Raw genomic sequence first — 26,471 nt, forward strand, 5'->3', positions numbered from 1 at the left:
AATGGGCCTCTTTTTTTTTTTTTTTTGCCATTTTCAGTGATGAAATGAAAGCTATTAGTGGCTCAGCATCCCAGAAAAGACATGAGCCAGCAGCTATGCCTGGAGCCAGACCCACTCTGATTCTTTGCTCAAACTCTGCAGGGTAGCAACCCATCCCCACCATGAAGCAGAAAGCAGGAACCAGCCTCTGTCACAGCCCTTCTCCCCTTTGTGGCTCCTGGGAGCTCCCTGGTGAGACTCACGACAGGTTCCTTTCTCCCTCACAGCCACTCATGCAGAGCCCTGCACATAGTACACATTCGGGAAGTGCCTGTTGCACAGAATTAAATGTAGTCAACCTAGTGGAGTGGCTTTATAATTCTGTTTGAAGTGTGTGTAATTCAGAGCTGTCCGTTCTGTCATCCATTCATTCATCTGCCTATTGATCATCTATTGCATTCCAGATACTATGCAGACACTGGGGATAGAGCAGTGAGATGTTCCTGCCCTCACAGAGATGACAGTCCAGTGACACAGGAAAACAATTAGTAAAAATCACACACATATTAATTCACAGGCTGGAGAAATTGCCAAGGGAGAAAGAATGGGGTGAAGAGCAAAGGGTACATAGGACTAAGCCTTGAGGAATGCTAATATCTAAAGGTTGAGTAAAGAAGACTCAAAAAAGAGCAGACAGAAAGGCAAGAAAAGAACCAGGGAAGTAAGGCCTCTGGGAACCAAGAAAAGAGAGTTTCAAGGCAGAGGGGGCGGTAAGCAATGCCAAACCAGTATTTTGGACGTTACGAGTGATCTTAACAAGAACCATTTCAATGGCAGGATGGGGACAAAAGCTATGTTGGAGTAGGCTGAGGCGTGAATGGGAAACAGTGATTGCACACAACTCCTTCAAGAAATTTAACTGTGAAAGTGAAGAGAGAAGTAGGCTGGTAGCTGGAGAGAGATGTGAGATTCAGGAAGATTTTTCTCTAAGTTAGGAAAAACTAGGTCATTAGAGATTTAGGTAAGGAACCGAGAGCTAATAGCCAAGAGTGGCCAAGTGTGGCCAAGAGTCTCACTCATCAGTAATGAAGCAGAGGGACCAAGGAGGTCAGTAAGTGGTAGCAATGAAGAGGGGGCAAAGGAAGGCTAACTTGATGACACAGGCATCAGAGGAGGAAGGGTTTTACAAGACACAGGAGGAACAAAGGTCTGGGAGTGACAATGGGGAACAAGAGGGACCTCCGCTCTGCCCCCAGCCCTGGGGTCCATGGCGTGAGGAGATTGAGCAGCCACTGAGTAGGAGGAGAAGTTTGCAGATCAAGGCAGGTGAGTTCCACAGAGCTCAGAAATGTCTGAGAAGGTGAGGGTGGAGGATGAGGTTGGAATCAAGAGCTCACAGACCAGTAGGATGTTAACAGCACAGGAAAGTCTAGAGGGCCACACCAGGAAAAAAATTTTAAACACCATAAAAATATCCCCCTAAAAATGATCTCTTGGTTGTCCAGGCCACTCTGCCTCTCCCCAAGAATGCAAACAACCAAGACCTGCTTAGACATCTGCACAGCCCAGAAATAAAAAGAACATTTGCAGGAATCAGTTGCACCACTACACTTGACTTTACCCTCAAATAAATACTTTTTCAAGCAGTTCTTGAACTCTCACTCTATGCAGGGCACTACAGGAACACAAAATTAAATAAGACATGGCTCTGTCCTCAAAGAGCTTGTTGTCTAGCAGAAAAGAGAAGTATACATGAAACGCTAGAACTCAAGACTGTAAAGGTTGTGGGAGCCCAAAGAAGGGACAGAGCAATGCGGTGTGAGGTGATTGAGGCAGATTCCCTGGAGGATGGGATGGAGGAAGATTCCCTGGAGGAAGTGGGGCTTAAGAGAGATGGATCACTCAACGCTATGGGGATTGATTGATTGATTGATTTTACATCTTAATTGGAGTATACTTGCTTTACAATGTTGTGTTAGTTTCTGCTGGGCAACAAAGTGAATCAGCTATATATATACATATATCCCCATATCCCCTCCATCTTGAGCCTCCCTCCCATCCTCCCTATCCCACCCCTCTAGGTCATCACAAAGCACTGAGCTTATCTCCCTGTGATATGCAGCAGCTTCAAGGCTGTGGGGATTTAGATGGCCAAGAGAAAGGACTGGAGGGGCACTGCAAGTGGAGGGAAGAGCATGGACAAGGACAAAGTGCCTAGTGACTTCATGGGGCCAGGAGAGGCAATGAGGTAGAAACAACTAAGAGTGAGATTTTGGAGGGTTAGGATTCTGCTTCTGTTGGGATGTGGAGTGTGAGGGAGACAAAAGAGACAGACTTTAAAAACCCATCTGTGAAGAACACAGCCTCTCCAGATGCGTGGTTTATGTGGCCAAAAGGCCTGATGTACCATCCCTTGTTTTCTCAGAACAAGTACCAGGGCTTTGTCTTTGACATCGTGACCAGGCAAACTTTCGACATCATCATCATGGTCCTCATCTGCCTCAACATGATCACCATGATGGTGGAGACTGATGAACAGAGTGAAGAAAAGACAAAAATCCTAAACAAAATCAACCAGTTCTTTGTGGCCGTCTTCACGGGCGAGTGTGTCATGAAGATGTTCGCCTTAAGGCATTACTACTTCACCAATGGCTGGAATGTGTTTGACCTTATTGTCGTGGTCCTCTCCATTGGAAGTAAGTGGGCATCGCATGTGGTGGGGACACCCAGCCTCTGCTTGGGCTTGTTTTGGCTGCTCTTTCAAAACCAAGGGGACAGCTAACAAACTTTTAAAAACCTACGTTGTATGTTAGAGGAGCCCAGTATTTGCTGCTTTGCAAGAGCAGCAGATTTAAAATGCCCCGGGCCTCTCAGTGAAATGCAGAGGTTTCACTAGCCTTCTCCATGCTGCCATGAAGGGTATTCAGGCACCTACTGTGTGCGCAGCCATCGCCAGAAATTTGGGAGCCTATAGGGAACAATCACTCACAAGAAAACCTAAGATGATGGAGTTTCCAATGGGTCTTATCTTTATGGCCTTCAAAGCAGAGAGTGGGTGGTGTGGTGTGAGGTGAGTCATAAAATACTTTCTGGAAAAGGAGGTGGTTGCCAGAAGAGTGAGGAAAGACTAGGAGGAGATTGTTCAAAGGAGATTCTTAAGTCAAGGGTCTGGAATTAAATCTCTGTATAACTGTCCACTTAGGAAATATGAGTGACAGAAAAGTCAAGGGACCAATGCCAAGAGATCAATGCTATTATGACCTAGTCTGGGTGTTGTTGAATGACAGGCTCAGTATTTGGGGGCCAACGGTGTTTAGAGAAAATGAATGGAGTCAGAGGTTAAAGTGGGGATTGGAGCCACCATAATTGAGTGCTTGCTGAGTTCTGAGCACTGGGCTGGGATCCACGGATCTCCACAACAGCCCTGGGAAGGAGTGTTACTATACTCATTTTATACATTTAATATGGAGCCTCAGAGATTAAGAAAGTTACGCAAGGTCATATAGTTTGTAAAGGGTGGAGCTGAATTTAGACCATGCTAATGTTCTTTTTAATAAACGAATAGCCTCCTACCAACGATCAAGATACCGTCCCTGGCCTTCGTGTGGTTTAGCCAAAGTTGGATCCTATAAAGGCCAAATCCCAGCACGCCAGGTTTACTTTGCATTGTAAATATATCCTGACCTATTATATCATGACCTGCTTACTTTTCATGTCAGGGCATAGCTGTAGATTTTATTTTCCATTGATTTACCATCAAGAGCTAATAGCATCTGAATACAACTCAGCGACACTTAATCTCTCTATCCTGGTGCTGAAACACAGCCTTGGGTTGTGTTTGTTTGGGGAGTTTAAATTTAGTTTTGTTTTTTGTTTTGTTTTATTTTCCTATTGCTGCTGGGTTTTCCAGGGGCGGGGCAGGGGAGGTTTGTTTTGTTTGTTTGTTTGCCTTCCAAAGTGAGAGACTCTAAAGGCCATTTTTTATTTTATATTAGAGAAGGGAGCTTGCTTATGTGACTTCCCATATCAGTACTATAGAAATAAAATATACTCAGAGTACTCCATTCTTTCATGGGGACACCTTAACTACCAGTTCCTATGACCTACACAGCAACACCTGTCACTGGACAGAAATCACTCATAACAACAGCTTGAAAACAAGTGCAAGAACCCACTAGCCATTCTTCCACCCTCCCTCCCTCTCCCCCTTTCTTCCTTTCCACCTGTAAGACATGTATTGATTGTCTAATTGTTACAAGTATGAAGACTCATTCTCCCTAGTAAAGGTAGGCTAGTTGGCTGGCAGAATCCTAGTAGATTATAAAAACACATATGTATCTCACACTATGGGAAAATGCCCCAGTTAAACTGGACTTTAAGAGAGGGGCTTTCATAAATATTTCATAATACAAAATAATAATTATCCCATTTCTCCTCCATTTCCTTCCTCCTTCCAACACAATACTGTGACCACCCATATTCACAGGACAAAAGGCGAGTAGGAGAATGGGATCAAGGGCACCCTGGCAAGGAGAGAGAGTTCTATCATACCCCTCATCATTTCTCCTGAGAGGTTTTGAATCCTGTTTGACCTAAAGGCCTTGCCTAATCTTTGGTGGTCTTAACAGGCCTCCACAGGTCCCCAGGACCAAGCTTCACAAATCTTCAAGTTAGATATCACGTAGGGAGACATACACACTCTTGTTCATAGTTCGTGTTAGGGGGCTATAAATGACCTTAAACCAGCCCATCTCTAGGCCCTAACACAGAGTTCAAACACAGTTGGAAATGAAAGAAATAAATAAAATCTATTATGCAGACAGGTGGCCATTCAAAACCATTCTGTTTTAGCTGTCAGCAAGTTGCCCAAGTCCTCAGGCCCCTTATAATTAATACTAGGCCCTGTACAATTATCCACAGGACCATGTGCCAGGAACTGAGTCAATCTTCGCAGTAGGAGATAGGGAGATGAATCATAGTGCGTCCCAGCCTTCACAGAGCACAGGACCAGGGTGGAAGTAAAGGCATGACCCAAAGGCTGAATTCTCAGGGAAGAGCCAGGTCTGTGTTACAGACGGAAACAGACAAAGGACTGTGAGCATGTGGAACAGGGTGCAATCACTTGCAGCTGAACTAGGCTGCAGAAGTTGGGTTTTGACCATGTAGGTTGACTAAGAATGTATCTGGATGGAGGGAAAGATAAGAACATGGTGGGAAAGGTGAGACTTACTCGAGGGAGACAGGGTTTATGCAATGGACACTTACTGAGCCCCTACTTTATGCCATCCACTGTGCCAGGCTCAGAGGGTCCAGAGTCCCTGAATATGGATGCTCACTTGGAGGTCCATACCAGGCAGAGAAGAGGGGATGTGATCCAGCCAACTTTGTCAGGGCTCGTGATTGGAAGTACTAATTAGATCATTTCCCCTCACTTTTAAAGGCCTGGTGTTTTCTGCAATTCTTACATCACTTGGAAATTTATTCTCCCCAACGCTCTTCCGAGTCATCCGCCTGGCCCGGATCGGCCGCATCCTCAGGCTGATCCGCAGGGCCAAGGGCATCCGCACACTGCTCTTCGCGCTCATGATGTCCCTGCCCGCCCTCTTCAACATTGGGCTGCTGCTCTTCCTGGTCATGTTTATCTACTCCATCTTCGGCATGGCCAACTTCGCCTACGTCAAGTGGGAGGCTGGCATTGATGACATGTTCAACTTTCAGACCTTCGCCAACAGCATGCTGTGCCTCTTCCAGATCACTACGTCGGCAGGCTGGGATGGGCTCCTCAGCCCCATCCTCAACACGGGGCCTCCCTACTGCGACCCCAGCCTTCCCAACAGCAACAGCACCAGAGGGGACTGTGGGAACCCCATCGTGGGCATCCTCTTCTTCACTACCTACATCATCGTCTCCTTCCTCATCGTGGTCAACATGTACATCGCGGTGATTCTGGAAAACTTCAGTGTGGCCACGGAGGAGAGTACGGAGCCCCTGAGTGAAGATGACTTTGACATGTTCTACGAGACTTGGGAAAAGTTCGACCCGGAGGCCACCCAGTTCATTACCTTCTCTGCCCTCTCAGACTTTGCAGACACGCTCTCTGGCCCCCTGCGAATCCCAAAACCCAATGGGAATATATTAATCCACATGGACTTGCCCTTGGTCCCTGGAGATAAGATCCACTGTTTGGACATCCTGTTTGCCTTCACCAAGAATGTTCTGGGAGAATCTGGGGAGTTGGATTCTCTGAAGGCAAATATGGAGGAGAAATTTATGGCAACTAATCTTTCAAAAGCATCCTATGAACCAATAGCAACCACCCTCCGGTGGAAGCAAGAAGACATTTCAGCCACTGTCATCCAAAAGGCCTATCGGAGCTACGTGCTGCACCGCTCCATGATGATCGCCAATCCCCCGCCTGTGCCCAGGGCTGAGGAGGTGGCTGTGTCACTCCCAGATGAAGGCTTTGTTGCATTCGTGGCAAATGAAAACTGTGTGCTCCCAGGCAAATCTGAAACTGCCTCTGCCACATCTTTCCCACCATCCTACGACAGTGTCACTAGAGGCCTTAGTGATCAAGTCAACTTAAGCACATCTAGCTCGATACAAAACGAAGGGGAGGCTGCCACTAAGGAAGCCACTGGGCCCTAGTGAGGACCCTCCAGCATGGGCATGTCCAGCTCTGATGTGTCCTTCTGCTCTGTGACAACTTACCACCACCGCCTCCCCAACGCATGCCACTGGTCACAATGTCAGAATGGGGCAGGGAATACAGTTGGTACCCACCTTTGGAGAAACCCTCACACACCAACAGGAGTCAGAAGCAAAGGACATCTCCACGTGACTTCCCTTTTAATTTTCAATATCAGATGATGTGTTCCCTTACTTTCCAGAAAATGTCCCTGGTCCTTTTATTTTGATGGTGACCAGAGCTTATATTTACCAAGACAAACACCTCAGGACCAGAACTTCCAAAGATATATGGCAAGGATGTTGCTAAAGGTCCAAGGTCATCCTCTGTGAAACACCACATAGAGATTGGCAGTGTTATTTAGGATTTTGCATGACTGCATGCTGAGCGCTGCCAGACAGCTGCTCCAGCCCAGGGTAATACCTGTGGTCTATGTCATGAAAGGCCTCTGAGAAACCCATTAAAATTAATATTTTTAAAGGTATGTCAAAACCAATGTTATATCCTAAAGCATCATTTTAAAAAATTATGTGACACTGACATGTCATAAATCACTTCTCCTTCACTTTTCAGGGTTCCTGATATTTTGCAGTTTGGGTTCAGGCTGGGTAGGCAGGAAGGAGCACTGTCCTGGGAGCCTGTTCTCATCCTAACTGACTCTCCCACTGCTTGCCTGGCTGACCTGGGCCAAACTCATTCCCCTCTGAACCTCTTCCCCATGGTGGCAGGGGGCAGAATGGACAGTCTTTGCAGCCTTTGCATTTCATGTTGTAGAACTCAATGATGCCCTGTCCCAATTTAGATGACGAAAATACTCTCCCCTGAAGCGGCAATGGCCAGACCTTTCTGCTGTATGGCCAAAAGACAGCTTTTGAATATATTCTAGAGCCTGTTTCACATCTCACAGACTTTTAAGGATGGAGGTTTTCACATTCCTCTCGGACCAGGACTCCATAATTAGTATAATCAAAAATAAAGGGACATTTTGAGAAAGATGATCTGGGAGACAAAAGGTAAGGCCAATACTTTCTTTAATTCATCCTACAAATGTTATTAAGTACCTATTGTATGACAGGCACTGCTGTAAGCACAAGACATAATGAGAGTTAAGCCCCAAAAGATTCACTGGATTTATGCAGTGAATGGAGGAAGGGTTGTCAAGGGATGATATTCAGGCCAAAGTCACATGGCAGGTCTTGAGATGAAGGAGATTAAGAAGTTTGCGTGATAGCATAAGACATAAAGGGTCTTAATGAGAGCCATGATCGTCTATTAACTCTTGGGACATTCCCTGCCATGATGACAAGGATCAGGTCAATTCATTGATATGTATTTTATCGCTTCATAAGATTTCCCATTTATTCAATTACAAAGACTAAAGACTGGTCCCCCTTACAGGCTTCATGGACACAGATTTTTCTGGGGCCTCACAGAAAAATCTATCCTTTCTCTATCACAGTTGGCCCAGCAGAGGCCAAAGAGGCTTTCAAAATGCTTGTTGGGGTTTGCAAGCACCCACAGAAGCAGGTTAATAAGATGATGATGGAATAGCTGAGGGCACAGGCTGACCCAGTACAGATCAGCTGTTCTCTGGATGCTTGGTTTGTATCTAAAAGATGAGTTCAACCAAATGGCACTGGACCAGAGAGCACACATATTCACTGTGCAGCTACTTCAACAGCTAAATCTCATGCAGCCGATGAAAATGCCCTCGGAGAGGATGCTTGACCAAGTGTTTATAAGACAGCTGGGTGGACAGAGAGCTTGGGGACTGGCTTACTTTTACAGTGTTTTGTGGAAGAATTAAATGTACCCAACCATCAGACTAGTTTTATTAAGTAGATGATATTATTCTCAGAGATATTCTTGTTACATATTTTGTCCCAGGTTGTGAGTTCAATTGTGTCCCCCCCCCGAAAAGATAAGGACCCCTACCTAAAACTGTATGGTACCTAGGAATCTGACCTTATTTGTACTTAAAATCAGTTCCAGGTGTATCTATATTTGAAAGGCAAATCTATAAACGTTTTAGAAGATAATACAGGGAACTATCTATGTGACCATGAAATTTTAAAAAGGCTGATAAACTTGACTACATTAAAATTTAGAACATAAATTCATGAAAATAGATCATTAAAAAGAATGAAAAGGCAAGCTGTCAAGTGGATAAAATATATAAAACACTTACAGCCAACAAAAGTCTAATATTCAGAGGAGATTTTTATTAACATCTATAAATCAATACAAAATAGACAACACAGTAGGAAAAATGGCAAGAGATTTGAAAAGGCACATCACAGAGGAGGAAACCTGAATAATCAATAGGCATATGAAAGAGCACACAACCTAATTAGTAATCAGGGAAATTCAAATTAAAACCAGAGTGAAATATCCCTACACACCTATCAGATTTGTAAAAGTTTTAGAATCTAACAAATATCAACTGCTGGCAAAGATGTAGAGCAACAGGAAGTTTAATGCACTGCTGGAGCGTGTAAATTGGTACAACCATTTTGCAAAACAGTTTAACTTTACTTAAACTCTTTACATATACTCATGACTTGGGTTTTCCACTGGTAGGTATGAAACCTAGAGAAATCCATGCACACATGCTCTAGGAGACGTGAACAAGGTTTCTTATTATCATTGTAATACAACCAAATAGACTCAAATTAGAACAACCTAATGTCCATCAGCAGTAGAATAAATTAATAAATTGTGGTACATTTTTAAAATGTAATTTTATGCGGTAATGAGAATGAGATATAGCCTTGTACAAGTTTATGGATGAATCTTAAAAACATAATATTGAGTGAAAGAAGCCAGTCACCAAACTATACTATACGATTTTATGAGGTTCAAAATCAGGCAAAATTAAATACACTGTTTAGGGATGCATAAAGAAAAGCAGGGATTAGTCCATTAAAGGCAGGGTAGAGGTTAGTAATAGGCGGAAGGAGGCATTGTGACTAGGTCTTTGGCAATGTTCTAATTTCCCACCTAGGTGGTTCTCTTTATAAGTGCTGTCTTTATAACCATGTGTTAAGCTAAGCATATACATCTAATTGCAGTTTTCTGTGTGTGTGTTATAGCTCACAAGTTAAAATTTTTGAATAGCTTAGGTTAGATTCTCCTCCCTCTTCTCAGAAGTAGTTACTATCTGCTGCTTTGAACTGTGGTGTTTCTGTCTTGGATTTGGATTATCTGAGCTGAGTTGTAAAAGGATTAGGAGTTCTGTCATAGATAACAGAAAAGGAAATTCTAGAGAAAGGGAACTTTCGACTATCAGCCTTATTCAATAACCATCGTCTCTCACAAGTATTATTTCAGTAGCCTTACAGCTTGCCCCCATTTCTACTCTTGTCCCCAGCAGTCTATTCTCAAACAGCAGCCAGAGCTCAAAATCCACCCGTGGCTTCTATGTACTCCAAGTAGACGTTATTACCATGGTTTTACATAATTTAGCCCTTACTCCTCTCTGACCTCATCTTCACCCCAACTTTCTGTGCTTCAGCCACACTGTCTTCCTTGCTGTTCCTTACACACACCAGGCATGCTCTTGCCTCAGGGCAAAGGCCCTTGGAACTTGCTTTTCCTTCAGCCATTATATCCACATAGGTCACTTCCACATTTTCTTCAGTTCTTCCCTTACCAACCTATCTAATTACCAGCCCCATCCAGCACTTACCGCGCTCTGATATGTTATATATGTACTTGCTCATTGCCTGTCTTCCCCACTAGAATGTAAGCCCTGCGAGAGCATGGACTCTACTTGCTCACGGATGTATCCCCAGCACCAAAAACAATGTCAAAGTAAGTTCACGATATTTGGCTAATTTTTTCTTCTTAATCTGTCCAAAGTTAGCTCCTCATGGCCCAGTACCCAAAGGCCAGCCATCACATAGACAATAGCATAGGATAAACATGTTAACTTCAATAAAAATCTCTATTTAGAAAAAGAGGAATTCCTGGCGGTCTAGTGGTTAGGACTCTGAGCTCTCACTACCAAGGACCTGGGTTCAATCCCTGGTCAGGGAATTAAATCCCACGAGCTGCGTGGCATGGCCAAAACAACAAAAACATTTAGAAAAAGAGAAACCACATCCAGAAGTGCCAGTCCACAGTATACCTGGGAGTATGTACTTCTGGCCTTGACAGTGGAAGGATTTCTTGGTCCTGCTTCTGGGAGCATTCCTCATCCACTGTCTTACTCCCTCATGAGACAGGAGCACTGGGAAGCAATTTCTTCTATGGGATGAACAGCTTATTGTACTCTCTGTTGGTTACCAGTGAGCCCTGGAAACTGTTTTCAGGTTTGAGCAATCTTGGGCTGTTATTTCCCTGGACTGAAGTTTCTGTGGCAATACAACTCCCTTGAAACACTAGTATGATTTCTATCTCTCGCATTTTACCAACTCATTAGATCTTGTCAGGTTATGGTCCTTCAATCTAGAATCAGGACTGGATATTACTGCCTTTTAGCAATAGGTGATTTGCCCTCCTTCTCCCCTTAGCTGAATTGCCTGCATCCTGGCCTCAGGCAGCCACCGTACAGAAATATTGTTTAAAAAAGAAAACTGCCCCTACCCCAGTCTGTATTCCACTGGACAGCTCTTTAAATTGGAGTAATATCTCCTTTGCCCTGTAAGAGTACAGGGACATGATCCCTTGAGGGAGTGTGGGAGGAGGGGAGAGTGTCAGGCTTCTCCCAGCTCCCATTCTTACCTCTATCTCTATATTTCCAATCATCAGTATGCTGGTAAATAGTTTAACAGTTAGCTCTTCACAAGAAAAAAGAAATCCCTTATTTGTAGCATATTCTGATTTATCTGATGTAAATACTCCCACCATGGCCCATGTCAAGCTACCAACGTGACATCCCTGAAGGCAGATTTGGGAAGAGATGTCGACCTGGGTCAGTATAAACCGGCTCCAGCACACCACTGTTTCCAACCTCCCTGCTTTTCCTCCACCATTATTAGCTTGGGACAGAAACCTGTTTCTTCTACTCTCCAAGGCATGATTATAAGATCTTGGGTTGCTGGCCATAGTTAGAAAAGGCCTCCCTTTCCGCTTTCATATGAACCAGTTTTGACAACTCTTTTTTTGTGTGCCTTTACTAAGCCTGCAAGAAGTAGCCCACACCTTTCCAAATTCTGTAGATTTTTCTATCAAGGTCCTTCAACTCCTGCTGTGAGAGGTAGGTGGTCTGAATCTTCAGATATAACAAGCTACAGCTAAAAAGCATAATAGAAATTTGCAGTGTCCCACCCCATTTCATCTTGGCCAATGTCGCACTTTAAGGTCTATTAATAGTAACACCAGTTTCCATGTATCAGTTTCTATGTTGGTAAGAGTTATTTGGTTACAAGCAACAACCCATTCTAGCATAAAAGAAATGTACTGGGACTTTCCTGGTGGCAAAGTGGTTAAGAATCCACCTGCCAGTGCAGGGGAAATGGGTTTGAGCCCTGGTCCGGGAAGATCCCACATGCTGCGGAGCAACTAAGCCTGTGTGCCACAACTACTGAGCCTGCACTCTAGAGCCCGCGAGCCACAAATACTGAGCCTGCATGCCACAACTACTGAAGCCTGTGCGCCTAGAGCCCGTGCTCCGCAATGAGAAGCCCCCTCTCGCTGCAACTAGAGAAAGCCCTCGTGCAGCAACAAAGACCCAACGCAGCCAAAAATGAATAATAGATAAATTTATTTAAAAAAAAAAAAGAAATGTACTGGAAAGCTATGGGGAAGTTCAGAAAGAAACTAAACACTGAACACTCAGCAAGTACAGCAGCAAAGAGTTGGTCAGGTTTCTGGGTATTAGGCACCAATAGACAATCTCTTCATGGGGCCAGGACCAATCAGTTCCTACTTCCCGCCCCCCCCCACCCCACACCCCCGCTGCCAGTGTCCAGATAGGATTCAGATTCCAAGGAGAGAACATCTGATTGGCCCAGCTCCAGCAAGAAAAGGGAGGGGCATTTTGATTGACAGCTCCAGCAAGACTGCAGTCAATTATCTCTTCCCACCCCTTATGCCCACCTTCCCCCCCAAAAAGTTAAGGCACTGTTACCAAATGGAAGAAGGAGGCTAGGCAGACGAAAATGCCTGATGAGTGTTACAAACTTCGAGTTAAATTCATGTTTTGTAAAGATCCCTCTGGCAACAGTGACAAATTACAGAGAAGTTGAAGTTGGAAGCAGAGAGATTAAGGAGGAGGTATGCCAAATGGATTTTTGAGTTTCTCATGCACATTGACTAAAAGTCACCAAGTCTGCTCAGATAGAAGCCCCACAGCATGGACTGGGGTGCCAGCTTCCATCTTCACCTCTGGTGACAGGTCCAAGGCCTTTTCCTCCAGATAAATGCTCCCTAGGACCCAAATATCAGTCATGTACTCTGGCTCTGGAAAACCACTCATATATTGTCTGAAGTGGAAATATGTTTGAGGTGTGTTCTCCTGAGAAGCCCCAGATGAATCATCATCCAAGTGAGTTCAGGCAGAGAAAGCCCAGATTTGCCTGTGGGCATCAAATCTATACCAAGAAAGTTTGTGTCTACTGTTGACCCTTTAAAACACCAGTTCTGACAGTAGAACCAACAATCACAACAAAACTTGGTCAACATGATTCACTGTACAAAGATAACGAATTCTAAAGGGGTATGCGTGAAGAGGACTCTTTTTTTTTTTTTTTTTTCCTGAGCAGAACTGAGTTAATTGATTTTTAGAAATGTGGCTGCTCTTGCTTACAGATTTAATCATATTACAAAGTAATATAAAGGTATGTGTGTGTGTGTGCCTGTCGAATAATGATGCTTCTTGTAGTTAGAACAGGGAGCCCAGAACCACTTGGAAGCTGAAGATGTCTGCAAATGATCCATACAGAAATACTCAACTCATCGGCTAAGCAATTTGGTGCTCTGGACCAAGCTCTGGATGAGGGCAGAAAGTCCCACTTTGATTCCAGACCTTCTCTTGCTCACATGTCACAACTTCTCTGAAAACCTTCTTTATCTATACAATGGGAATAAAGATTCCTGCCACGCTGAACTCACCAAGGAGGTTTAATGGAGATAAAAAATGCCTTCTCTGCCCACTGAAAGAAGCAGAAAGATAAAGGGGGAGAAAAAAGAGAGCCCATCCTGCCACACTGTGTCCCAGGGTGGTCCTCACATAGGGCAATGCTGCACCCCTCCCCCATTGAGTACGTATAGGGGTGTTGGGTGGGAAACACTGTGCTTCACGTGCAAAGGAACATCTAACCACATGCAGGGTCCTCCCTGGACAAAACCAGCATGTTGGTGGTCAGGATAGAAAGTAGCTCCTCCAAAATCCACTATGGGAAACGATGCTTGGATCCTACTGTTTCGACTCTGTAGCAGGTACTATTGGTGCCCCACACCACATTCCTTGCCTCGTCTGATTTTGAATAGACCTATGCAACTTTTTGTCTCAGGGCTTTCTCCAAAGCCACTGGGCTTTTCCCCACACAGGCATCGCAACCCAGAAGTGCAGGGTGAAGGGGAGATGTTGACAACCTTGAGGACAGTCCTTAACCAATGCAAGACAAGAGTTGGAAGATAAATTAATATCCTAGCCTCCCATATCAGAGAGGAACAATTCTGAGTCAAGTTTCTCAGAGAATCCATAGAAAGTCTGAGCCCTCGTTGTAGGGCCAGTCTTTCACAATCCTGAGAGTAAGTGCCCCCTTAACTGTTAACTCTCTAGGCTCACCCTACCCCTGCCCTGCCCAGTTGCTCACAGCACTAACCATCTTTGGGGAGAGTTTCTCCCTTCCTTAGATAATTCTCTCTCTGCTTCTTCACGTTTGCCTCCTGGATTCACCTCTGAAATAAACCTGCCCCCAAATCCTTGTCTCAGCTCCTGATTTGGGGGAAGACAAATTAAGACAAACTCCAAGATAGTCCCCTGCTCAGTATTAGGAAACTGTTTTCTCATGCCGTCCACACATGGGATCCATCATCCCATCTGCAGGCTTGCTGTATATGGCTCCTGGACAAAGGTCTGCAGGAAAGGAATCATTTCCCCTAGGTTACACGGGGTGTGCAAAGGGTCCCACCCAGGAGTGACACTGTCATCTCTCCTCCTAGCTCCCTACCCATCGCCCAACTGCTTCTGACTGATGAGACAGTTAAGGCTCCTCTCCCCACCTTCTCAAGCACTACTGAAGATTTGATTTTGGTGATAACTGCCTTGGGAGCAAGTAGATCCTTGCCTTCCCTTCAAAACTGTTCTATGATGAATCAAAGTTTAATTACAAGCTTGAGTTTCAGTTTCTCACCACGTCTTGTAAACTGACAAGATTCTTGACAAGTTCACAACCTCTTATGGCCCCCTTTTCCATCAGTTTATTGTACTGGGCTACTTTGACGTTCCACAACTTGCAACAAGACTCTCCAAACTGGGCCTTTACCCAGAAGTTGTCATGGTGCCTTTTTCTGGCATACAGCATTATATTGGGTTGGCCAAAACGTTTGTTCGGTTAGTGAATACATCATTCAATAAAATTCTTGATGAAAATGCAAAATGTGTCTTTTAGTTTTACTTAAAACGAACGAACTTTTTGGCCAACCCAATACTACGTGACCATCAGTTAACAAGGAGCTTGGCTTGTGCCACTCAGAGCAGCAGAGGACTACGGGAGAAACTCCCTGGCTCCCGCCTTGGTGTCCACCCCATAAAAGAAATCAATGAGCAGCCAAAACTCTCTCCTGACCACTGAAAAATAAGGGGTCAAACTGGTGGCTTCATTCCAGTGGCATCATTATGTGTGGACTGTGATGCCACCTAAGTCACCCACTGTTCCTTCTTTGGACAGAGCCTGCACCATGTTTTACATTGTTCTAAATCTCTCTGGATAGGGATCTCTTTGAGGACAATACCAAGCACTTCTAGATGTCCTTATCCTGCCAGTTGAAACATTTCCTGCAGCAACCAGTTCTCAAAATCCCTCCCTGGATCTCTCCCAAAGAGAATCTATAGACTAAGACAAACTTCTCCCACAACACCCTGCCATGGTGTGGAGAGGACTGCTGTGTCCATCCAGGTCCTCCAAGAGCTGATGTCAGGTCAGAACTAGATGTGCAAGAGATTTACTGGGAGAAACATTTATAAAGAATAAAAGGGGAGGAGCAGGAGTCGGCAGAGAGAGCCTCAGACTGCGATGCATGTCTGCCACTGTGAAAGGAGAGAAGGAAGGAAGGAAGATGAGACAGGAAGAACCTCAGACTACAGTGCACCTCTGAGAAAGTCACAGCCAAGTTGGTGGGCAGTCCCAGAAAAAAGACTGCCCAGTGAAGGATTCTTCGTTAGGCAAGAATGGCCCAGCTCTTGTTCCCCCACCATCTTTAGTCATGGATGGGAGCAGGACAGGGAGAACATAGCTTCTGCATAAATGTTACGGTAGAACCTGAAGGTGCCACAGTTGGAGGTCACCAGAGCAGATACTCAGAATATATTGTCTGAGAATCCTGAGCCCTCTTGGACCAGAAAAGATGTTTTCTGTTTAGATCTAGCAACACCTCCTCCCTTAGCGACCACAGTCATCATGGATTGCCCTGAAGCAGAGGCGCCATTCAAGAAGCCCCCACACAATAATTCTGATATTTTTCCAGATCAGTACAGAGAAGTAGGCTTACCTCCTCCCCTCTTGCAGGGACTGTGCCTTCTCTTCTAGTACTGTTCACCAGGGTGAGGACTAGAGTGAGGCAAGCAAGGTGGCCTGGGCACAAAATTTAGGCAAAGTGCTCATTCTCAAGTGCTGATCTTGCACTTGCATAAACCTGAGAATTAAATTTTGCACCCTGACACCTTTTTTTTTTTTAAGATTTATTTATTGATTCATTCATTGATTGATTGCTATGTTAGGTCTTTGTTTCTGTGCTAGGGCTTTCTCTAGTTGCAGCAAGCGGGGGCCACTCTTCATCGCGGTGCGCGGGCCTCTCACTGTCGCGGCCTCTCTTGTTGCGGAGCACAGGCTCCAGACGCGCAGGCTCAGTAGTTGTGGCTCATGGGAGTAGTTGCTCCGCGGCATGTGGGATCTTCCCAGACCAGGGCTCGAACCCGTGTCCCCTGCATTAGCAGGCAGATTCTCAACCACTGCGCCACCAGGGAAGCCCCCTGACACCTTTTTGCCTCACCCTGGTTCACCCCATGACCGCTGCTTCTAACCTACCTACTGATCTCTGAAGTCTCATCAGCAGTAACAGCCTGAGGATATTCTCCATGATTCGTCAATGTGACGGCTACTGGCTCACTGTCCACAACCCTATTCCTGTCCTCAGTTCCTGAATGGTTTGTCCAATGCACAGGTTTCTCAGATCCAATGATCATATCCTCCACCCTACATTCGCTACCTATTCGGTGGTCATATCCCGAACCTTGTCATCACTATCAGCAACACCAGTCGTATAATTTTGCCAACTATCCCCTCTCCAATACGCTTACCTTATTATCTCCACCGAAATAACTCTCCAAATGCTGTAGGTCTTCCATCCTTTGCCTTTCCATCACTCCCATTCTCTCCTTACCCACTCTGATGTCATGGTCTATCTTGATAATCACATGCTTCTGAACACTTTCAAATCTTTTGTCACTTTCTCCTGCATCCTACTTGTCCAGTGAAACCTTAACTACTCCAGTTAAACCCAAATTTCTACCCTCTCTGATCCTGCTCCAGAGAGTTGCTGGTCTCACTTCAGTTTCATAAATGTATTTAGTATTTAGATGGACTCTAAATACTGTCCAATGATCCTATTGTATTTCCCTAGAAAGTTCATTTTCCTACCCACCAAAATGATATTTTTGTGCCTCCTTCTCTCTTCTCAAACCTCCAACCCTCCTAACCCCTGACTTCTCCCCCTCCTTCATTCTCAGTCTATGCTCCCAATTCTTACTTCTCTATTCAATGATGCAACTTCATTTTTGTCATTCACCATTCCTTAAATTATTTTATTTTTTTATTGAAGTATAGTTGATGCACAATATTATATGTTATAGGTGTACACTATAGTGATTCAAAAAATTTAAAGGTTATACTCCATTTATAGTTATTATAAAGTTTTGGCTATATCCCCTGTGTTGTACAATATATCCTTGTAGTTTATTTTATACATAGTAGTTTGTACCTCTTAATCCCCCACCCTCATATTGCCCCTCCTCCCTTCCCTCTCCCCACTGGTAACCACTAGTTTGTTCTCTATATCAGTGAGTCTACTTCCTTTTTGTTATATTCACTAGTTTGTTGTAATTCTTAGACTCCACATATAAGTGATATTATACAGTATTTGTCTTTCTCTGTCTTACTTATTTCACATAGTATAATATCCTCCAAGACCATCCATGTTGCTGCAAATGACAAAATTTCATTCCTTTTTTATGGCTGAGTAGTATTCCATTGTGTAAGATCTTACAGAAAAACCTGAACAAACTTTTTGGCCAACCATATGCATATATGTATATACCACAACTTCTTTATCCATTCATCTGTTGGTGGACACTTAGGTTGCTTCCATATCTTCCATTTGTAAATAATGTTGCTATGAACATTAGTACATGTATGTTTTTGAACTTGTGTTTTTGTTTTTTTCAGATACATACCTAGGAGTAGAATTGCTGGGTCATATGGTAGTTCTGTTTTTAGTTTTCTGAGAAACCTCCATATTGTTTTCCACAGTGGCTGCACCAATTTACATTCCCACCAACAACGGACGAGGGTACCCTTTTCTCCACATCCTTGCCAATGTTTTTTATTTGTGTTCTTTTTGATGACAGCTGTTCTGATAGGCGTGAGGTGATATCTCATTGTGGTTTTGATTTGCATTTCCTTGATGATTAGCAATGTTGAACATCTTTTCGTGTGCCTGTTAGCCATCTGCATTTCCTCTTTGGGACAGAAGTTGTAACACTTCTGAATGAAATCTTGGATTGTCCCAGAACTTTTCTGACTACTCATGTAATAAGAAATCCGTTGGTCACTTTAAGTCCCAAAACACACTTGATATGATATTTAGCATGTCAGTCCTGTGTAATAGCCACAGTTTCCAACTTCATTCAGATTTTTGCTCCTCCCCCTCCCTCAGCTGAGATGGGCTGCAGCAGGCTGCCAGCTGCCGGGAAGGGGAGTTGATTGCTTTCTCACTCACTTGCCTGCTCCTGCTTCCTGGATGCTGTCTCTGACTCCAACAGGGTTTGGGGGTTGGAGAGAGAAGGGAACTGGAAAATTCTTCTGCTTTCTGAGCCTGGCCAACATTTAAAGATGACTCCCTGGGAGCTTTTATGAATTCAGCTAAAAGCTCTGGTTCCTGGAGATCTCTCACCTGCAGTTCCTTTGTCTGGAATAATAGGCTCTCCTCCAGCTCATCTGCCTACTCACTTCCTTCCACAGCCCTGAGAAACCCTGAGGTAGTCCACTTCCAGGTTCTGTCTGCTGAGGGCCCCTGATAGATTCATAAACTCACTCTCTTTCTCTCTCTCTCATAACCCACATCTGATGCATGGGAACAGTTGCAGGTCTGACAAATACTCTGACAAATTCTGGGAGGGCCTCTCTGTCACAATAGAGTCACCTCTCCTTCACCATCCCTGCCAACAACTAGGGCAGCCTATCTTTAGCTGTTTCATGTCCCAGGCAGGAGTCAAACACTAGCCAGTGTGTCTCCCAGTTGCAGAGGTCCCAGAGTTGGCCTCTTGAAATCCTCCTCACAGGGTTCAGATAAAAGGCAGGCACCTGACCCACAATACATCTCCAGTGGAGGCGGGGATGGGTTTCTGTGCACTGTCTCAGCCCACTCTAGCCCCTCCCATCAAAGAATAATCCTGAAAAATCCTTCCACCTTCAGGCAGATTGCCTGTCTCCATTTCATTTAGTTGTTCTTCTGGGGTTTTATCTTGTTCCTTCATATGGAATATATTTCTCTGCCATCTCATGTTGTCTAACTTTCTATATTTGTGCTCTCCATTCTGCAAGCTGCAGGATTGTAGCTCCTCTTGCTTCTGGTGTCTGCCTCCTGGTAGGTGGGGTTGGTCCAGGGGCTGGTGCAGGCTTCCTGGTGGGAGGGGTGGGTGCCTGTCCATTGGAGGGTAGAGCTGGGTCTTGTCCCTCTGCTAGGCAGGGCCATGTCAAGGTGTGTGTTTGTTTAGAGGCAGCTGTGGCGTCAGGATGACTTTTGGCAGCCTGTTTGCTGATGGGTGGGCCTGTGTTCCTGCCCTGTTGGTTGTTTGGCCTGAGGGGTCCCAGCACTGGATCCTGCAGGCTGTTGAGTGGGACCAAGTCTTGCCTCCAAAATGGCGGCCTTTGGGAGAGCCCACACCGAGGAATATTCACTGGGGCTTCCACCACCAGTGTCCTTGCCCACACAGAGAGCCACAGCCATCCCCTGCCTCCCCAAGAGATCCTCCAAGACCCACAGGTAGGTCTGGCCTAGGTTCCTATGGAGTCACTGCTTTGCCCTGGGTCCCAGTGCACGTGACACCTCGTGTGCACCCTCCAAGAGTGGAGTCTCTGTTTCCCCCAGTCATGTGCAGCTCCTGCACTCAAGCCCCGCTGGTCTTCAAAGCCAAATGCCCCGGGGGCTCCTCCTCCCGATGCCGGACACCCAGGCTGGGGAGCCTGAAGTGGGGCTCAGAACTCTCACTCCTGTGGGAGAACCTCTGCGACAGAATTATTTACCAGTGTGTGGGAAATGGTGGGTATGGGACTTGATTATATATCGAAAGCACCTCTCCTATCATCTCATTATGGCTTCTTCTTTGTCTTTGGGTGTAGAATATCTTTTTTGGTAGGTTTGAGTCTTTTTTGTCGATGGTTGTTCAGCAGTTAGTTGTGATTTTGGTATTTTCGTGAGAGAAGGTAAGCTCAAATCCTTCTGCTCTGCCATCTTGTCTCCTGCCGTCTCTGAAGTGTTGGCATAGGTCTGTTCAACAATACATTCAATTTTTAGGGTAGTTGCAGGACTTCCAGGAAAAAAAAATAACATCTAAAGCATGCCTCACGGCATATATAGGTGATCCATAGTTTTTGGATTCCTCTAGTTCCAAAGACCCCCAGAAGATTCTCACACAGGACTCAGGTGGCCCTTCCTCACCTGGACCTCAAAAAATTCTTCCACCTTCCTCTTGACAGCCTGACTTCTTTATCCCTCAATGCAGGTGGAGATTAAGAGTCATATAACTACTTCTTCAAAAATTTGTATCTTGGTCTAGCACCTCACTTTAGCATGTCAGATTTATTATATTTTGGTGGCTCAATCAACACTTACAATTTAACATCCTGTTACCCTTCATTGAAGGAATAAAATGATCAGACATCTTCCCACCAGCAAATAGATGAATCCACCTGCCTCTATGAGCATATTCTCTGTGCTCCCTCCTCCTAAAATGGAAAAAGAGTTTCTGCTCAAATTGAAAGTCAGTCTGTGCCCTGGATCACATAACATCCTCATCCACCCTATAGTTATCCTATCCCTCTTCCTTCATCATCAATGTCATCATTCCCATCATCCTTCAAATAGGTTCTGTGTCCCTCATCTTAAAACACACATACTCCCTTCCCCTTTCTCCCCACATCTCACTCCCATCCCATCTCACTGCTCTCCTTCACAGCAAAACTTGACTGAACAGTGATTTAGACTCACTCTCTCCACTCACTTAACGCTTGTTTGTTAGTTTGTTTGTTTGGGAGAGAATTTCTTTCTTTCTGATTTTTATTCTAACTTTAAAATATAGAGAAAAGTAGATAACCTCATCCACCAGAGGGCAGACAGCAGAAGCAAGAAGAACTACAATTCTGCAGCCTGTGGAAGGAAAACCACATTCACAGAAAGACAGACAAAATGAAAAGGCAGAGGACCTTGTACCAGATGAAGGAATAAGATAAAACCCCAGAAAAACAACTAAATGAAGTGGAGATAGGCACCCTTCCAGAAAAATAATTCAGAATAATGATAGTGAAGATGATCCAGGACCTCAGAAAAAGAATGGAAGCAAAGATCGAGAAGATGCAAGAAATGTTTAACAAAGACCTAGAAGAATGAAAGAACAGACACCTGGAAGAATTAAAGAACAAACAAACAGAGATGAACAATACAATAACTAAAATGAAAACTACACTAGAAGGAATCAATAGCAGAATAACTGAGGCAGAAGAACGGATAAGTGACCTGGAAGACAGAATGGTGGAATTCACTGCTGAGGAACAGAATAAACAAAAAAGAATGAAAAGAAATGAAGACAGCCTAAGAGACCTCTGGGACAACATTAAATGCAACAACCTTCACATTATAGGGGTCCCAGAAGGAGAAGAGAGAGAGAAAGGACCCAAGAAAATATTTTCAGAGATTATAGTCGAAAACTTCCCTAAAATGGGAAAGGAAATAGCCACCCAAGTCCAGGAAGCACAGAGAGTCCCAGGCAGGATAAACCCAAAGAGAAAGATGCCGAGACACATAGTAATCAAACTGACCAAAATTAAAGACAGAGAAAAATTATTGAAAACAGCAAGGGAAAAATGACAAATAACGGGAACTCCCATAAGGTTAACAGCTGATTTCTCAGCAGAAACTCTACAAGCCAGAAGGGAGTGGGGAGTGGCATGATATATTTAAAGTGATGAAAGGGAAGAACCTACAACCAAGATTACTCTACCCGGCAAGGATCTCATTCAGATTCAATGGAGAAATCAAAAGCTTTACAGACAAGCAAAAGCTAAGAGAATTCAGCACCACCAAAACAGTTCTACAACAAATGCTAAAGGAACTTCTCTAAGTGGGAAACACAAGAGAAGAAAAGGACCTACAAAAACAAACCCATAACAATTAAGAAAATGGTAATAGGAATATACATATCAATAATTACCTTGAATGTGAATGGATTAAATGCTCCAACCAAAAGACAAAGTCTCGCTGAATGGATACAAAAATAAGACCCATCTATATGCTGTCTACAAGAGACCCACTTCAGACTTGGGACACATACAGACTGAAAGTGAGGGGATAGAAAAAGATATTCCATGAAAATGGCAATCAAAAGAAAGCTGGAGTAGCAATACTCATATCAGATAAAATAGACTTTAAAGAATGTTACAAGAGACAAGGAAGGACACTACATAATGATCAAGGGATCAATCCAAGAAGAAGATATAACAACTATAAATATATATGCACCCAACATAGGAGCACCTCAATACACAAGGAAACTGCTAACAGCTATAAAAGAGGAAATTGATAGTGACACAATAAGAGTGGGGGACTTTAACACCTCACTTACACCAATGGACAGATCATCCAGACTGAAAATTAATAAGGAAACACAAGCTTTAAATGACACAATAGACCAGATAGATTTAATTGATATTTATAGGACATTCCATCCAAGAATAGCAGATTACACTTTCTTCTCAAGTGCACACAGAACATTCTCCAGGATAGATCACATCTTGGGTCACAAGTCAAGCCTCGGTAAATTTAAGAAAATTGAAATCATATCAAGCACCTTTTTGGACCACAACTCTATGAGATTAGAAATCAATTAAAGGGAAAAAAATGTAAAAAACACAAACACATGGAGACTAGACAATACGTTACTAAATAACCAATAGATCACTGAAGAAATCAAAGAGGAAATCAAAAAATACCTAGAGACAAATTACAACAAAAACACGACGATCCAAAACCTATGGGATGTAGCAAAAAAGTTCTAAGAGGGAAGTTTATAGCAATACAAACCTACCCCAAGAAACAAGAAAAATCTCAAATACACAGTCTAACCTTACACCTAAAGGAACTTGAGAAAGAAGAACAAACAAAACCCAAAGTTAGCAGAAGGAAAGAAATCATAAAGATCAGAGCAGAAATACATGAAATAGAAACAAAGAAAACAATAGCAAAGGTCAATAAAACTAAAAGCTGGTTCTTTGAGAAGATAAACAAAATTGATAAACTGTTAGCCAGACTCATCAAGAAAAACAGGGAGAGGACTCAAATCAATAAAGTTAGAAATGAAAAAGGAGAAGTTACACTGGACACCACAGAAATACAAAGCATCCTAAGAGACTACTACAAGCAACTCTATGCCAATAAAATGGACAACTTGGAAGAAATGGACAAATTCTTAGAAAGGTATAACCTTCCAAGACTGAACCAGGAAGAAATAGAAAATATGAACAGACCAATCACAGGTAATGATATTGAAACTGTGATTAAAAATCTTGCAACAAACAAAAGTCCAGGACCAGATGGCTTCACAGGTGAATTCCATCAAACCTTTAGAGAAGAGCTAACACCCATCCTTCTCAAACTCTTCCAAAAAATTGCAGAGGAAGGAACACTCCCAAACTCATTCTATGAGGCCACCATCACCCTGATACCAAAACCAGACAAAGATACTACAAAAAAAGAAAATTACAGACCAATATCACTGATGAATATGATGCAAAAATCCTCAACAAAATACTAGCAAACAGAATCCAACAACACATAAAAAGGATCATACACCATGATCAAGTGGGATTTATCCCAGGGATGCAAGGATTCTTCAATATACGCAAACCAATCAATGTGATACACCATATTAACAAACTGAAGAATAAAAACCATATGATCATCTCAATAGATGTAGAAAAAGCTTTTGACAAAATTCAACACCCACTTATGATAAAAACTCTCCAGAAAGTAGGCATAGAGGGAACCTACCTCAACATAATAAAGGCCATATACGACAAACCACAGCAAACATCGTTCTCAATGGTGAAAAATTGAAAGCATTTCCTCTAAGATCAGGAACAGGACAAGGATGTCCACTCTCCCCACTATTATTCAACATAGTTTTGGAAGTCCTAGCCACAGCAATCAGAGAAGAAAAAGAAATAAAAGGTATACAAATTGGAAAAAGAAGTAAAACTGTCACTGTTTGCAGATGACATGATACTATACATAGAGAATCCTAAAAATGCCACCAGGAAACTACTAGAGCTAATCAATGAATTTGGTAAATTTGCAGGTTACAAAATTAATGCACAGAAATCTCTTGCATTTCTATACACTAACAACGAAAGATCAGAAAGAGAAATTAAGGAAACAGTCCCATACACCATTGCAACAAAAAGAATAAAATACCTAGGAATAAACCTATCTAAGGAGATAAAAGACCTGTACTCAGAAAACTGTAAGACACTGATGAAAGAAATCAAAGATGACACAAACAGATGGAGAGATATACCATGCTCTTGGATTGGAAGAATCAATATTGTGAAAATGACAATACTACCCAAAGCAATCTACAGTTTCAGTGCAATCACTATCAAATTACCAGTGGCATTTTTTTACAGAACTAGAACAAAAAAATCTTAAAATTTGTATGGAGACACAAAAGATCCCGAATAGCCAAGGCAGTCTTGAGGGAAAAAAACGGAGCTGGAGGAATCAGACTCCCTGACTTCAGACTATACTACAAAGCTACAGTCATCAAGACAATATGGTACTGGCACAAAAACAGAAATATAGATCAATGGAACAGGATAGAAAGCACAGAGATAAACCCATGCACCTACGGTCAACTAATCTATAACAAAGGAAGCAAGGATATACAATGGAGAAAAGACAGTCTCTTCAATAAGTGGTGCTGGAAATACTGGACAGCTACATATAAAAGAATGAAATTAGAACACTCCCTAACACCATACCCAAAAATAAACTCAAAATGGATTAGAGACCGAAATGTAAGAACGGACACTGTAAAACTCTTAGAGGAAAGCATAGGAAGAACACTCTTTGACATAAATCACAGCAAGATCTTTTTTGATCCACCTCCTAGAGTAATGGAAATAAAACCAAAAATAAACAAATGGGACCTAATGAAACTTAAAAGCTTTTGCAAAGCAAAGGTAACTACAAACAGGACGAAAAGACAACCCTCAGAATGGGAGAAAATATTTGCAAACAAATCAACAGACAAAGGATTAATCTCCAAAATATATAGACAGCTCATGCAGCTCAATATTAAAAAAACAAACAACTCAATCCAAAAATGGGCAGAAGACCTAAATAGACATTTCTCCAAAGAAGACATACAGATGGCCAGGAAGCACATGAAAAGCTGCTCAACATCACTAATTATTAGAGAAATGCAAATCAAAACTACAATGAGGTATCACCTCACACCAGAATGGGCATCATCAGAAAATCTACAGACAACAAATGCTGGAGAGGGTGTGGAGAAAAGGGAACCCTCTTTCACTGTTGGTGGGAATGTAAATTGATACAGCCACTATGGAGAACAGTATAGAGGTTCCTTAAAAAACTAAAAATAGAATTACCATATGACCCAGCAATCCCAGAGAAAACCGTAATTCAAAAAGACACATGCGCTCCAATGTTCATTGCAGCATTATTTACAATAGCCAGGTCATGGAAGCAACCTAAATGCCCATCGACAGATGAATGGATAAAGAAGATGTGGTACATATATACAATGGAATATTACTCAGCCATAAAAAGGAACGAAATTGGGTCATTTGTAGAGACGTGGTTGGATCTAGAGACTGTCATACAGAGTGAAGTAAGTCAGAAAGAGAAAAACAAATATCGTATATTAACACACATATGTGGAACCTAGAAAAATGGTACAGATGAACCGGTTTGCAGGGCAGAAGTAGAGACACAGATGTAGAGAACAAATGTATGGACACCAATGGGGGAAATTGGCGGGGGTGGTGGTGGTGGTGGTGGTGGGAATAATTGGGAAATTAGGATTGACATATATACACTAATATGTATAAAATAGATAACT

At 43.2% G+C, this 26,471-nt stretch overlaps 1 protein-coding gene across 10 annotated transcripts in view; it reads left to right on the forward strand.

Annotated features, from left to right (window-relative positions):
- The window catches only part of SCN10A (sodium voltage-gated channel alpha subunit 10), a 109,464-nt gene that overhangs the window by 72,317 nt on the left and 10,676 nt on the right, over nucleotides 1-26,471 (forward strand). For 6 of the 10 annotated variants that reach the window (XM_082413725.1, XM_082413726.1, XM_082413728.1 and 3 more), the window contains 2 exons: nucleotides 2,405-2,675; nucleotides 5,420-12,174. In XM_082413725.1, coding sequence (XP_082269851.1) covers nucleotides 2,405-2,675; nucleotides 5,420-6,627 — 1,479 coding nt within the window. In that variant the 3' untranslated portion in view covers nucleotides 6,628-12,174. Of the gene's footprint in view, nucleotides 1-2,404; nucleotides 2,676-5,419; nucleotides 12,175-13,493; nucleotides 22,182-26,471 lie in introns of those variants that run through there. The other 4 variants (XR_014251011.1, XR_014251012.1, XR_014251013.1 and 1 more) reach the window with 4 other exon arrangements.

The sequence above is a fragment of the Balaenoptera physalus genome, assembly GCF_965194825.1.
Source record: "Balaenoptera physalus genome assembly, chromosome: 11".
Classification (NCBI taxonomy): domain Eukaryota; kingdom Metazoa; phylum Chordata; class Mammalia; order Artiodactyla; family Balaenopteridae; genus Balaenoptera; species Balaenoptera physalus.